The sequence below is a fragment of the Chelon labrosus genome, assembly GCF_963514085.1.
Source record: "Chelon labrosus genome assembly, chromosome: 1".
Taxonomy (NCBI): Eukaryota; Metazoa; Chordata; class Actinopteri; order Mugiliformes; family Mugilidae; genus Chelon; species Chelon labrosus.
This window is the reverse complement of record NC_140337.1, coordinates 15,545,406-15,560,826: the sequence shown is the minus strand read 5'-3', so window position 1 is coordinate 15,560,826 and position 15,421 is coordinate 15,545,406. Positions and strand designations below refer to the sequence as shown.

At 42.5% G+C, this 15,421-nt stretch overlaps 2 protein-coding genes across 2 annotated transcripts in view; both read left to right on the top strand.

Moving 5' to 3' along the window:
* Positions 1-9,678, top strand: part of LOC311493352 (ADAMTS-like protein 1) — a 93,567-nt gene extending 83,889 nt beyond the window's left edge. Inside the window, exons 16-26 of the mRNA XM_084551973.1 lie at positions 231-360; positions 2,580-2,790; positions 2,877-3,056; positions 3,148-3,301; positions 3,446-4,442; positions 4,526-4,653; positions 5,757-5,877; positions 6,030-6,234; positions 6,369-6,478; positions 6,590-6,810; positions 7,880-9,678. Of these exons, the coding sequence (XP_084408099.1) occupies positions 231-360; positions 2,580-2,790; positions 2,877-3,056; positions 3,148-3,301; positions 3,446-4,442; positions 4,526-4,653; positions 5,757-5,877; positions 6,030-6,234; positions 6,369-6,478; positions 6,590-6,810; positions 7,880-7,989 (2,567 nt within the window). The 3' untranslated portion in view covers positions 7,990-9,678. The remainder of the gene's footprint in view (positions 1-230; positions 361-2,579; positions 2,791-2,876; positions 3,057-3,147; positions 3,302-3,445; positions 4,443-4,525; positions 4,654-5,756; positions 5,878-6,029; positions 6,235-6,368; positions 6,479-6,589; positions 6,811-7,879) is intronic.
* Positions 9,679-9,759: 81 nt separating this feature from the next.
* On the top strand, positions 9,760-14,966 carry LOC311493362 (NACHT, LRR and PYD domains-containing protein 3-like). The gene is made up of 6 exons (XM_084551983.1): positions 9,760-10,334; positions 10,505-12,227; positions 13,883-13,966; positions 14,045-14,128; positions 14,354-14,431; positions 14,522-14,966. The coding sequence occupies exons 1-6, from the start codon at positions 10,037-10,039 to the stop codon at positions 14,838-14,840; spliced, it is 2,586 nt and encodes an 861-aa protein (XP_084408109.1). The 5' UTR covers positions 9,760-10,036; the 3' UTR covers positions 14,841-14,966.
* Positions 14,967-15,421: the final 455 nt, after the last annotated feature.

Below are 15,421 nucleotides of genomic sequence, written 5' to 3'. Positions count from 1 at the left end.
GATTTATGTTACTTTCATTGTGACCTTACGTTAGCACAGACCTTTAGAAGACGGCTGTATGTTTTAGTGTTAATTGTGTTGATATTGAGGAGCGTAATGTCTGGGTTCTATGCTGCTCCATATATCTGAGGTACTTAGTAAGAAAGAGTCGCTCAAAAGTTTTGAATTTGTACATTAACACTTTGGTTTTTGGTTATTTTATGTGGCTGCTCTGTGCTGTCTAACCCCAGGTGTGCAAGAGGCTGTGGTCATCTGCCTGAACAAGCAGACCAGGGAGGCAGCAGACCAGAGCCTGTGTGTGAGCTCCCGTCGTCCCCCACAACTCCTCCAGGACTGCAAAACCCAACCCTGCCCACCCAGGTACAATCAAACCCTCAAATCAAATCTCATCGTCATCATCATTATCGTTTAAACGTAGTTTAAAATGGTTTGTGCATGGACATTAAAATGCACTTGAATGATGGATGCTGTAAAAATGGGGAGGAAATGAGTTCTTTGGAAAGAATGGGTTTGGCTGCGTTTAAGACAAAAATATTAATTAAAAACAAGACTGAAATCTGGCTGTGCGCTATATCGGACTGCCAAAAATATTCGCCATATGAAGCTGGGGCATTCATGTAGAGCCTTGAAGCATTCTTGGGTTATACACATGCAATTACTTAACTATGAAAAACACACATCCCACTAGCTGAATCAATTACTCTGTACTTATCTCGGGTTATGCGCAAAAGACGTTCAAATGATTCTAATGCACTAGATTATACCTCTCAGATCAAATCACTTGGGCCAATTAAATCACAATTTGTGCCGCTTGAGTCCAAGTGATACTGAAGTAGAGTGACAGAGATGGATGGATGTATCACTGAGAGCGGGAACTTGGGCCTTATGCAGATGTCAGTGGTTAGCTATACCTATAAGGCTGAGATGTAAAACTGTTTGTGGAAAAATGTTCAGAATCATTTTAAATGGTTGTGTTAATGTGGAAACTTGTAGAATTGTTAAGAAAAGATCATAAAGAACAACAAGGGGAATATACAGCGATGAGCCACAACATTAAAACCACTGGCAGGAGAAATTAATAACACTGACCATCTTGTGACAATGCAATGTTCTCCACCCCAATGACACTCCTTGATGGCCATCAAGGACAAACAAAACGGTTTAGGAACAACTCAAAAAACATGGAAAACAGCACAAGGTGTTGACCTGGCCTCCAAATTCACTAGATCCCAAACTCATCAATCTGTGGGATGCACTGGAACAAGCCAGATCCACAGAGGCCCCTCCCCTCAACCCATAGGACCCAAAGGCCCCCACTAACACCATTCTGTTGCGAAACACCACAGGACACCCTCAGAAGGCCCATGTCCATTCTCTAACGAGTCACAAATGTTTTGGAGGCATAAGGGAGACCTATACATTATTAGGAAGGTGGTCATAATGTTATGCCTGATCAGTATATACATAGAAATGCCATGCCATGGTCAACAGTACAGTCAGTTTGAACTGGTCAAAAGGTCAAGAGATCACATTTTCTAGGGGAACCATGAATATTATTCCATTTTGACTTGACAGCTGTAGCCGAAACTATTTAGGGTTATTCAAAGGATCATTGTTGGAATTTCAAATTTGTTGTAATTGGTAATAGAGATCTATTTGTTTGTGAATCAAACAAACTAAATTATTCAAAATGAAATACCTAAAATATTAAACCGCGAAATGGCATGTGGATTAACATAAGTGAGTCGTGGATAAACGGCAAGTGGATTTTGCGGTAGGCCACACGTTTCAAGTTAACACCGCGTGCATTGTCAGTGTTCCACCACTCACACTCCTGTCAGAAAACCCAGAGGCTTGCAGCCTGCCCTTGCCTGTTTTTCCAGGCCTTGAGTCTTGTTTTTAGGCACAACAAACGCTGTATTGGACTTGTTTCCTTTGGCCCTTTACTCCCTCCCTTAGGCCTCCTCACCCTCCCATATTAAGCTACACTCTTTGGATAGCATTCCCTCAGAAGGGAAACAGCCATAAGACTTTGCTTTGAGCATAGCACCGGTCCATGAACAAGCTTCATTCCCAATTCTCCTCAGTCCCGGGTCCCTTGAGTAAATGAATAGTTTTGAAATATCACCTAATCTGTCAAGCCAAAAGTAAAGTCGCTGCCATTTTGGTCAAAGCAAATGCTTTAAAGGCATAGCAAATATTTATACACAGGCCTCAGGTTGGAATAGAAATGTCAAAGTATGTTTGATGCTAGATGGACGACCAGTTTAAAATCGTGTTGGACATCAAGTGAAAGAGTAATGCTGTGGGCATTTCTCAAATTTAATTAAATTCAGCATGATTAGGGATTTTATGTACCTTTTCATTCGCATTCACTTTCATGAACTTCACTTTCATGAATTCATATATTCACAAGACTGCAGTGGTGTCCCATTGGATCAGGAAAAGAACATGAAGCACTCTGACTGATTTGATAATTGCTTACATTCAGTATATACGTACATAAATACTGTAACTGCCACAGAGGATTTTGGAATATGGTTAAATGAGCAGTCTGATGATGAACGTTGTTTTCACAGGTGGGAAACAGGGGAGTGGAGTTCATGCTCTGCTACTTGTGGGGTGGGTTTGATGACACGCACTGTGGCTTGCACTCACCGGCCCTCTCGGGACAGCAACAACACTGCAGTTTTGAGAGATGAAGACTGTCAGAACCCCAAGCCCAGTCCTGTCCAAGCCTGCAACCGCTTTGACTGCCCTCCTATGTGGGCAACACGTGACTGGGGACAGGTAAAGGATCTCACTTAGGAAGTCCATCACTATAAATATCAGACCCCAGGAACTAAGCAAGTATCTCTGTGCATTTGTTGCTGTAGTGCTCCCAAAGCTGTGGTGGTGGAGTTCAGAGGAGGCAGGTACTATGCAAACAGCGGTTGGCAGATGGCAGCATCCTGGAGCTGCCTGACACCTTTTGCCCTTCGAAAAGCCCTTCAAACCAGCAACTTTGCGGCATGCAGGAATGCCCACCTCAATGGCTCACAACTGAATGGTCCCAGGTAGCCTACTTTTTATTTTTGCACGTTTCTGTCACTCAAGTGATCTAAAAATATTACTGTTTTCATGTCGTGTATTCCTTCATTTGTCCAGTGTTCGGTGACCTGTGGAAATGGCGTTCAGGCCCTGCAGGCCATATGCAGGAAACAAGGGGAGAACGGACAATACTGGACAATAGATCCTAAGAACTGTTCTCTGCTGGCACGGCCCATCAGAATCCGGCCATGCTCCCTCAACCACTGTGAAAGTAAAAACTCTACTCTATCATTTACATTGTTAAGACATCAGATCATGAATGAAAGATTTAAAGTGGCGTAATGTGAAGTTACAAATGTAGAGAATAGCAGAAGCAATAAGTAAGCAATTCCTCTGTCCTCTATTTTAATTATAGACTCTGTCAAGCCCGATCCCACCATTCTGGCCCAGAGGAAGGTTTACATCCAGTGGAGGAAGGCCAAAAAGGTGCAGTTGGTTGTTGGAGGTTATGCCTACCTCCTACCCTGGACAACTGTGGTCCTTCGCTGCCCAACGCGCCACTTCCGCAAGGGCTACATCCGATGGCTAAAGGAAGGGAAGCCCCTGATCAGCCTCCCACACCTCTCCATAACATCACTGGGATATGTGAAGATTCACCAGGTCCGTGCGTCTGACGCAGGAATATACACATGCATCGCAGGCCAGGCACAAGAACATTTTTTGTTGCAGATCATCGGCAGCAAGCAAAAACTCTCTCTTCCAGAGTCATGGCTCCTTGAGAGTAGACAACAAAAGGTTGGGCGATCAGGTGTGACCTCAACCAGAGAAAGAATTCAAGAGCTCCCCACCTCCTTAAACCAGTATGACAACATTGTTGAGCATTTGCTTGAGCTCAAAGGCTCTGTCCAAGATGAAAAATACCTTGCAGACAAACCGCACTCGAGTGAAAAGAACAGATCAACACCGGAGGATGAGAGGGCAAGCTCAGAACTGTCCATCCCGGTTGTAATAATTGCTGACCCCCAGCAACTAGATGAGATCACACACAACCTTGGAGGTCCACAAGGGGAACAGCTCATTGCTCAGTTACTCAGCGAGCTCACTATGACACAAAGTGAAACCAACGAGTCTACTCTTCACCCTACGGAAAGTGCAGAATCTTCCACACAAGGACCGTTCATTTATAGACCACACATCAAAACCCATTCATCAAGAGCTAGAAACCCAGTGATAATCCAGCGGACCAAGACGGTTGGCGTGGCTCCGCAATCTGAAATGATAGTTCATGTGGGAGTGCCAGTCTTGCTGCAGAAGCAAGTGTCTACTTTGGAGCTCAGGTGCGAGGCAGTGGGGACCCCTGAACCTTCCATAGTGTGGACGAAGAATGGAAAACGGCTGCACTACAATAGCAGGTAGGCTTAAAAACCACCCTTCAATAAGCTCCTTTGTGCAAAAGCTCTAGCTGACTGTGGCTATTCTGTCTTTGTGCTGGCAGAGTAGGCCTATTGCCCACGGGGTCACTGAAGATCCAGTCTCCAGGCAAAGGAGACGAAGGCTTGTACACCTGCACTGCCAGGAACCGTCTTGGAAGTACGTCTCTTTCATCTCGGCTGCAGATTACAGGTAAAGTCCATCAGTCTGGAACTTTCCAGGTTTAAAAATTAAAAAAGCAGTGGCTGTCTTGCCAAGACATAAAGATAGATACCACTCTAACACCTGGGTGTAGCGTAGATGGCAACAGAAGATTATTAGCTTAGCAGAAAGCAGCTAACCTGGTTCTGTCCATGGGTAAAATACGTCTTACCAATGCCTTTTAAGGTTACTTCAAGTGTAAAGAAGTTTCAGAGACAGTTTGTTGGTTAAAATATCACAGTGACTTTAGTGGTTTTGTCTTAATGCCAGGTTAAATTAGTTCCGTTTACAGAAAATTGTGTTTTCACTTTGTGTTTTCTACTGTGGACACATGAGTAACTACAGACACAGTTATCCCATAAGCTTTTATGTACCCCAGTGGCTCATCTGGATGATTCAGTGATGCAGAATATCCGGAGCATTTCACAACTCGGGTCATCTCTGAGCTGTGCTGTCCTTCGTCTCCTTGAAGCATGATCTGTCTCAAAATTGCTGCATTCACATCAAAGCACCTCGACTGCGGGTTTCCTGATTCTACAGCACTTTTCCTCTCCCATACGGCAACAATTAGAGGTTCCAGGCAATGTTTCAAAGGAGATTAACTCGATGTAGCCCATTCAGCTAATCTAAATGGAAAGGATGAAGAGACTTTAAAGTGCAGAAAATGTCCCAACCGTATTTTCTTAAATTCAGTTAAAGAAACAGTAATAGGTGTAGTCTGAGGCGGAGGAGTTTTAGGAGGAGAAAAAGAAGACAATCCCAAGTACGTTGTTTTTCTAGGTTGTTGAAAAGTGCAGTCTGAACAACATCAACCTTTCCGTAGTTATATACAGAGAAAAACAACCATCTTAATGAGATCAAAGAAGAAGAATGAAGCAGCTGACAATAACAGGAAACTCATTTAAAAGACATACAGAGATGTAAATATTAGTTAGTTAGGCATTGCAACATCTTATTCGTCCAGCAACATTTTTTTCAAAATACTGCAATTGTGTGATGGTGGTTTTCTTTTAAATATGTCAACAGAAAATTAAATCTTGTCCTCTTTTGATTTCTGCCAGTATCTATACCCATTTGGTCTCTTGTATTTCCAGGTGGCAAAGGAAGAAGCTGTGTCCAGAGTAACAGTATGGAAACAAATGGCCCTGCTTGTTCTGAAAGGAGTAACATCAGCCTGTCAGCTGAGCTGTGCCAAGGACAAGCCTGCCCCCTCAGGTGGATTGCTATCACTACATGTTTGCACGATTAGATATGTTAAATACTGTGGCTGGATAACTACAGTGGTTGCATCTCACTCAGACGTCTTCTGTTCGGACATGTGATCCTAACTCCTAAATACTAACTGATATTTCCTGTGGTTGGATTAGGTGGCAAGCTGATTCATGGTCACCATGCTCGGCCACTTGTGGCGGTGGATCCCAGACCAGGAGTGTACGCTGCATTAAGGGTCCTGAGGGCAGGTCAAGAGAGGTGGAGAGCGAGCAATGCATTGGAACAGGGAGGAGACCCTCAGATACTAGACTATGCAACCTTCTCCCCTGTGCCAGATGGGCCACTACCTCCTGGGGGCTGGTGAGTCCATTTGTTACTGAGCAGAAACACACATGTTATGAGGCACTGCAAGAAGGCTTAAGAATGCCAACATAACAAAAATATACGTTCATACTAAAAGCTGAAGCTTATTTGTAATTTTGATTCTCCTTCAGTGTCATGGCCAGTGTGTTGGTCCCAGTTTGGCCACGCAGCACCGCCACGTTTACTGCCAAGACACTAATGGTACCAAAGTCCCCCACAGGATGTGCAGTGGACTCCAGAGGTAAGCATGACCATCAAATCTTAGATATTCAAGCGGTGATGATTTATGTTTAAAATGCTTTATGTTTTAATAAAGCAAAATTTTGTGCCTCATATGTGTTTGTTTTTTCAGGCCAAGCTCGCTGAAGAATTGCTCCACGGGGGCGTGTGCCCTTCACTGGCGTGTGGGCCCATGGACACAGTGCACCGCCACCTGCGGTCGGCATGGCTTCCAGTCACGGCAGGTGACCTGCATGCACCACCGGACCGGGAAGGCCACGCGGGAACATCACTGCATGTGGAGGCCTCGTCCTCCCAGCTGGCAGCGATGCAATATACTGTCCTGCGGGAGAGGTAAGAAAATGTTGTGACAGCTGTTTTGTCAATTTTGAATCAGAAAAAAACAGACATGCTAAGTTTAGAATGATCTCGAGTTTATTACTGTATACTATAAGGACTTGTGCGTGTTTTTTTTATTGTCATTATCTACTTACACTCATTACATCTTACTTGACAAATTATATTTTCTGCTCACAAAACATATGAAGACTTTCCAAAATGGTATGTCTTTTTATCAATTAAACAGCTGAAACTTTATTAGTCAGCTTAATCAACTAGAAAAGTGGCCTTATACAGCATGAACATATAATCATTTAGAACAAAATGGATCAAGAATCATGAGATTTAGCAATCGTATACTAAAAAAATAGTATAAGATAAAATAAGATAAGAGATGTACTTTTTAAAACGTGATTAACATTTTAGTGAAGTAACATTTTTATCACAAGTATTTTTTCTACTTCTGACAGTGTGCTTCTCTCGTGTGGCTAGTTATATTTACTTATGTAAAAGGATGTGAATACTTCCTCCACCGCTGAGCACAAGCTGGTTGCTGTCACTGTTACATTAAAGGACTGTTTGTGAGGTCTGGCCTGAAATAAAGTAGTAAAATAACAACAACTTTGATTGGAACTGAAAAGAAATAAAATCGGAAAACCAACTCGCACTTGGGCTTATCCCACAATACCCACGGTTTTAGTTTCATGTGCTGTTTCATGAAGTTTAGGAGTATCAGTCTCTTACACATCTGCTGGCAACCCCGCGTTAATACTTATTCAGGGAAATTCACTTGTGCCGCTAAAAGCCATAAATGTTTACTTTTGAAAAATCTCTGTGCCAGCAGGTATTTCCAGAAACATTGTGCCAGTTAATTAGCTGAATCAGTGCCTGTGACAAATGCAGTGTTATTTCTGGGGAGACTTGACGATGTCTTGTTTTTTGAGTGTTGCTCATAAAAGCTGGGTTGCAGAAGTTGGTATTTTTAACATAAGTGAAAGTGTCCAAACACTATAACAACACAATCTTGCTGGTTTATCTTGGGAGAGGTGATTGTGTGGTAAACTTTATCCCCTGTGCATCCCAGACGGAGAGTGCCGAGACAGTACGAGGTACTGTGAGAAGGTTCGACAGCTGGAGCTCTGCCCGCTGCCGCAGTTTAAGAGCCGCTGCTGTTTCTCCTGCCGAAACACCTGAGACGAGGCGTGAGACGAGGGGCCGTGGAAAAACCTGGATCAGGGGTGGAAGGAAGGTGTCAGCGGAGACCTCCCTAACAGCCATCACTGTCTTCAACGATCAGCTTAGGACGGGGACACCTGAGTGGGGAGGAATGTTTGGTTTGCCAGTGGTTGTGATCTACTCAAAGATGCCAGTTTGAATTTGGAAGTATCATCGGAGGAAAGGCCCGTCTGCAAATGAAGGCTTCAGTTTTACTTCCCTTTTCTAAAAAAAAATCTGAAGTTCGTGTCAACTCCTTTCATTTCTAAATTAGACAAACCTAATATATATTTCCTATGATACATTGCCACTGTGAGTAGTAGAAACTTGCAGTGACCATGCGGTTTTGTAAAGGAGAACTGGAGGATTGACTATCAAGCAGTTGACATTCATTTAATCTGGTGTATTTTCAGGGTTTTCCTAAAATAAAACAGAACAACGAATGGCGCAATTTTGGCACCATCAATTCATGTGCAAAATAGGATGCATACGATCAAGAAATTCCACACACATGTTTTTTTTTTACTCCTGAATGTGCTTAGAAAATTAGACATATCTAAAAACTAATACCCAGGAATTGTGGGTAACCCCCTGAGCATGTGATAACCACTGGAAAGTTGCGTGTTTGTCTTTTTTGCAATGGTCTCCAAAACAGTGATGTTAAGTAGCTTTAATGCCTAAAGAGCATTTATTAACACAGTGTGGGTGAAACCAGTATAATGTTAGTCATAAATGGAAAAATAGCTTACATGACTGAGCTTAGTATTGAATAAATGGTATGCAGTTGGTATCAGCCTCCTCCCGGTCTGCACTACTACCATCTTGGGTCATTTAGCAGCTGTTGAATGCGATGATTGGTGAAGTCGTTTGAACCAGAAAGGAATAAAGATGTGCAGGTGTTTTAAGCACGACAGTGTAAAGACTTCTCTTGCATGGATTGCACTATAGGAGGCATATGACTGAAGCAAAGAAATGCTTGGGTGGGAAAAAAAAGACACTTGTTTTGCACTCAGAACTCATCCAAGTCTTTGTTAAGAACATGGCTTGCAGAGTTTCTTTTCTTTCTTTTTGTTCTTTTTTTAAATCTAGTTTGTATATGATATTTCTTGAAATGATTTTTTGTTGAAATGTCCCTTTAACCACTCTGCGACGTGAAAGCACATTTGAGGTGAGCACAATGGTTCCCCGCTGGTGTGACTGAGCCCGGTTCGTAATGTCCAACAAATTATGTTTTTTCATTCATTCTTGGACAGATTTGAATACTGGCCTGAATTTAAACGTTAGATTCACGTGTTGGGTCATTTGCAAGGATCATTATCAGCGCTTGCACATTACGTCCTGGGTTCCACAATGATTCATCGTTGAGTGCAGCACACAGCCTAGCAGGAGATTACTTGGCCTTTCATTGCAATGTGGTTACGTGGGAGGAAAAATGTCAAATGTGCTATAAGTTTTGTAGATATTTGTTTTGTCGTTGTAACTATTTATTTCCATGTGTGTTCTTGTGCATAGTTTTGTAAATAATTACAGGAGTAGGTTTTAAGTATTCATTTCTCTGCAGCTGATGGTATTTGACTTGCATGCAATGGGGACCCTCTGCTGGTGACTTGATGTCTTGTTCTTTGCTCATGCCTGGTTTATCATTAAATAAAACATTCCTTTTTATTACACGGTGTTGTGACTCTCTCTCTGAAAATAAGAAAGAATCGGACTGCAAGTGAAACTCAAAGTACTACGCTGTAGAAGTGGGAGGTTGCACCGTAAACCAGAGGAGCGAGACTTACGACATCATGATGACAGCTGTCTGTACACGTGCTTTCAAAAGCACTTCCCCTTTCTGTGACATATATATAGTTCACACACTATTTCTCATTTCTGGAGGAGAGACATGCATTCACAAGATCCTTCCAGGCTTTGTGAAATTGCTTTACAGCATGAATCTGGATGCTGCAATTCCAACTGGCACCATCAGCTGACAATGACGTGCCTCTTCTGACTTGTTCCTGAGGATCATTTGGGATTAGTAATGGTGGAAAAGGATCTTTGTAATTCGTGTTTGACAGCAGTGAGGGTGCTGCGGGTCTCCCTCCTGGATGAGCTAGAGGGACAGATCGAATCCCTTGTGGAAGTTTTAGTAAGGCAGGAAGTGTTCACTCGAGATGATCGTGAGGAAGTGCTGTGTCAGCTGGGACCGAGGGCAAGAGTGAGAAAGGTGTTGGATATTGTAGAGTGCAAAGGTGAGGAAGCGGCCAGGATTTTTTTCTCCGTTAGAAATCATCACCAGGCCTCCCAAGAATGGAACAAAGACCGGCCTCAGTCCACAGGTATGTAATTCAAACCATAGTGATGCCAGTTGTTTACAACTATCCAAATATGTTTACATTGTTCTTATTTGTTCTTAAACAGAGCGTAGTTTTTCATGTAGAACTTTCAAGCGACACGTTCTTACATGGAAAAGAAGACGGTGTAACCGAGACATTCTTTTCTTCTACAGAGTACAACAAAGTCAAACAAAAACACAAAGACGTCCTCAGACGCAGGAGCGAGAGCATGCTTTTCTACAACACTCGACACGGAGAGAAAATCCTTTTTTCTGAACATTACGTCAACCTCCTGTTAGTAGACGGACACCAGGGCTTAGAGCATAAAAGACACGAGGTGTTGACCTTCGGACAAAAGCGACTATGTTTGCAGCAGAAGTCAGCAACGCACAGGAAGATCTCACCGAAGGAATTGTTTGCCAGTGCAAATGGAAACCGTCCTGTCAAGAAAGTTCTGGTGACAGGGGTAGCTGGTATCGGAAAAACCATCCTGGTGCAGAAGATGCTGTTCGACTTTGGCGGAAACAAGGACTACTTTGCATTTGACTTTGTCATCCACATGACTTTCAGAGACTTAAATCTGATTGACAAGCCTACCAACTTTCGGGAGTTGATCTTGCGTAAAAACAGACACCTTGCTAAAGAACTAGACAACATCTTGGATAATGACAACAAACTGCTCATAATCCTGGACGGGTTTGATGAATTCAGACACTACAGAAGCTGTGACGTGGACGTATTTGTGACCGAGCCAGATGAAGATGCTGAGGTGAAGGAGATTTTTGGGAGCTTAATGCAGGGTGAACTGCTGCCCAACGCTTTTGTCATGGTCACAAGCCGGCCTGCGGCTATCAGCCACATCCCTGTGGGCTGCATCGACCGCTTCGTGCTCATTGCTGGCTTCTCCTTGGCTGAAGTTCGAGACTTCTTCTTTCGTTATTTCCAAGACAGAGCACTTGCCGACCGCATGTTCATGTTGGTATCAGAAAACGAACTGATGCTCACGCTCTGCTACATACCTGCCTTTTGCTACATCGTGTGCTGTATCCTCAAAGAAAACAAAGATCTCTGTGGAGAAAGCCCCAAGACCATGACGGATATTTACGTGCAGTATCTGGTGGCCTTGCTTCGTTCTCACACCCAAGGCAGAGCTGAAACCTTTCTTCAGGGCCAAGGATCAAAAACTGCCCAACAGCTGTCTGATACTGTGCTGAAGCTGGGTCGACTTGCCTTCCAAAAGCTAATGGAGCATCAAACACTATTCTATAGCAGTGACCAAGATGTTGCAGCGTTAGAGGGATGCAGCCTCGTTAGTACCTTCCTTGACAAGACAGTTGCACAAGAGCCTGGCTGCACCGAAGAGGTTTTCTCCTTCGCTCATCTTACTGTTCAAGAGTTCTTTGCCGCAATGTACTGCGCAGTGACAGATCACCCTATACCTGATGGACTTGAAGACACGGCAAGTCTTGGACAGGGCACAAACGATGGACACTTGGATCTTTTCAACCGCTTCCTGTCTGGAATCCTCTCCGAGCGCAATGCTAGCTTTCTGTCAAGGCAGGTGGGGCTGTGTTGCCTAAAAGAAAAAGTGGACACCTATCGTCGCAAAATCATGACGGAACTTACAATGCTCTGTGAAAATGGAGCCCATATGCTGAACTATTTACACTGTCTGTTTGAACAACAGGACCCCTCCTTAGCACTTGATGTGCAACCAAAGACACTACGAGTTAATGTCAGCGATGAAACACTCTCTCAAACGGACTACAATGCTATCAAGTACTTCCTAAACCTCACAAAAGGCAACATAAAGGAGCTGGATCTCACAGGGACTGGAGTTACCTATGAGGCACTAAGAGATATTCAGCCACTGCTGCTCAGATGTGAGAGTCTTTGGTGAGTTCTGTGTAAAATATAGTTCTCTACAGCCATCGATCGTCTATTGAAGTCAATTTGTCCTAAGGTTATAATAGGAAAGGCTCAGGAAGCCTTTGAAATAAGTTGCACTCAAAATAAGATGTTAGCAGGGTTGGGTCAGATTACTTTGAAATGTAATCCATTACTGACTACAAATTACATGGCAATTTTTGTAATCAGTAACGTAATCAGTTGGATTACCAAAAACATGTAACGTAATCTGATTACTTTTAGATTACTTCAATAAATATGCACCTTAAGTAGAAGACACCGTCACAGAATTGATCAATGAATTCTCTTTTTATTTTTCTCTTTATTATTTCATTACATCTAAGAAAACTTTTTGCTCTCAGTAAAGCATTCCTTTGTGAATGAACTAAAAACTGTATTAACTAAAAACTTTAGATTTATTACTAAGTACTTTCTTTACTCTGAACATATCCGTTTTTCAGACCATATCCTCATATCAACCTGTTTAACTCTTTTCTCACATCATATTGAATGTTTACAACTAAAAACATTCCTAAAACATTTTTCTATATTTTCTCATATTTCTCTTTCTGAACATTTCTCATAACATATCCACAACATGTCTTTCAAAATCTCAAAATAAGTCTGTAAATAAGTCTGTAAACATATCATAGAACAAAAGTGAACATGTTCTTTTTAAAATGTAATCAGGTAATCCCCAACAATGTAACTGTAATCTGATTACACAATTTTTGTATTGTAATCTGGGCTGATTATAGTTACTTGATTTTTGTAATCTGATTACGTAATCTAGATTACATGTAATCCATTACTACCCAACCCTGGATGTTAGTCTCTCAAAGTTGTGATTTAGTGCTTCAGTATGTTAAAATAATGAGATGGCGTCTCAACACTATGGGAGGTTTTCTCAAAGAATGACTTAACATCTGACTCACTGACTCAGCACCTTAATGTAATGAGAAACGATCTCAAATTAATGAATAAATATCTCAGAATTGTCATGATAATAGTGATAATGTGAAATGAATAGTATTTAAAATTAATCGGAACATCAGAATAATCAGAAACCTTCTCAAATCAAGCGAGCATCTCAAATGAATGACATAGTATCTTAGATTAATTCAGTAGAATCTCAAAATAATGAGGGCGGCACAGTGGCGAGGTGGTTAGCACTGATGCCTCACAGCGAGGTTCCCGGGTTCGAATCCAGTTTGCATGTTCTCCCTGTGTCTGCGTGGGTTCTCTCCGGGTACTCCGGCTTCCTCCCACCATCCAAAGACATGCTGGTTAGGTTCATTGGTGATTCTGAATTGGCCGTAGGTGTGCGGTGTGCGTGTGAGTGTGAATGGTTCTCTGTCTCTCTATGTTGGCCCTGCGATAGTCGCTTATTCCCGTTAGGGGTCGCGGGGTCATCGGGCGAGAGGTGTACCCCACCTCTCGCCCGATGACAGCTGGGATAGGCTCCAGCAGACCCCCGCGACCCTTAACGGGAATAAGCGGGTACAGCAGATGAATGAATGAATGAATGAATCAAAATAATGACTTAGTATCTCAAAATAGTGATGTAGCATATCAAAATAATGAGGAACTGTGTCATCACACAATATGTGATTCATGCTCTATTTCTACATATATTTTTTAAGGCTTGGCGAAAACAACCTTGATATGGAAACAGTCCGGGTCCTTTCCGATGTTCTGCAAGCATCAGAAAGTATCACTCATCTAGGGTAAGACTGTTTTTGCAGGCGTTGTTAGTGAGTGTCATTTGTCTTCATGATGAGTCACATTCTCTGTTCCCCATGTAGAATCGGGTGGTCAAACATTGGCGATGATGAGCTGGTGGCTCTTAGTAGCGCCATACGGGTGAAAAAAAAGCTTAAAGAATTGTGGTAAGATTTGTCTGTGTGGTTTTGAGAGCATGTGCCGTAACATATTAGGAAATTAAAGTATTCCCACATTGAAGATGATTGCCTGATTTTTTTTTTTAAAGTAGGTTATGATAAAATGCCAAACCAGTACAATTACTTCATAGAGCCCAAATGCATGATAAGTTAGGGACAGAGATGACAGAACATTTGAAACCCTTTTCTACTGTTGCCCGTCTGCTCTCACAGGATGGAAGGGAATCGAGTTAGCTACAGAGGCCTTCTCTCCCTCAGTGACTTGACCCCAGTCCCTCTCGAAAAAGTTGTGTGAGTGAATGGCTTTTTCAAACAAATAATAAATTATAATTCAACGATGCATGTTATCCTGAAGCTTGTGTCCATTCCCTCTCCGCACAGGGCCGTATGGAACGACTTAACTGATGTAGAGCCAGAGTCTGTGCGCACCCAAGACAGCATTACCGTGAATTTCACAGACGACAGTATGTGGGAAGCGTGGGTGCAGTGGGTGTTTAAGAGGTGCGAGCTCTGCAGCAATGAGAAGTTACTGACGGTGCTCCACAAAGTGTGCAACATATCAGCCCACTGCTTGGAAGCCAAGTGGGTGATGACCTTCTACAGTCAACTAGCACACCTCATCAAGAGCAGGATTGAGTGCTGCACCGAGGACGACATGTGCAAGAAGCTCAGAAAGTTTGAGAGCACTTTGAAACTATGATGAAGCCTACACCAGCCTTGAGAAATAAGCTGTAGATGTCAATTTTGATGCTGATGATGCAACTAGAGCTTGATTAAATTATTAACGCACAAATACAATATATTGGTCAGATTCACTCACGTACATTTGTCTGGATGCATTTTTGGAATGAATGTATATCTTATGAAACTTAAATGGTATTCTCCATTTTGAACGTAATGCAATGTAAAAGTCGTTTGGTAGTGTTTGTAGTGTAATCAGCATCTTTATTCGTTGGATTAAGAGCGAAAAGATGATGGCCCGTACGGGGATCGAACCCGCGACCTTGGCGTTATTAGCACCACGCTCTAACCAACTGAGCTAACCGGCCATGTTGCACCGCTGAAAAATCTTGCTTTATGAAGTCGACGATAGCATGTTGGTAACGTTATAGTTACCGACGGAGAACTGAAAGATATTTTCTGTTTAATTTCCACTCACCAATGATGGCAAAAAAGCAAAGCTTTAGATGTGTTTCCACCCTTCCAAATAAAAGGTCAAACCGTGTCATAAGCTGAACTCATGCTGAAACTTTTTTTAAGCTCTGGTCTACAACTAACAAT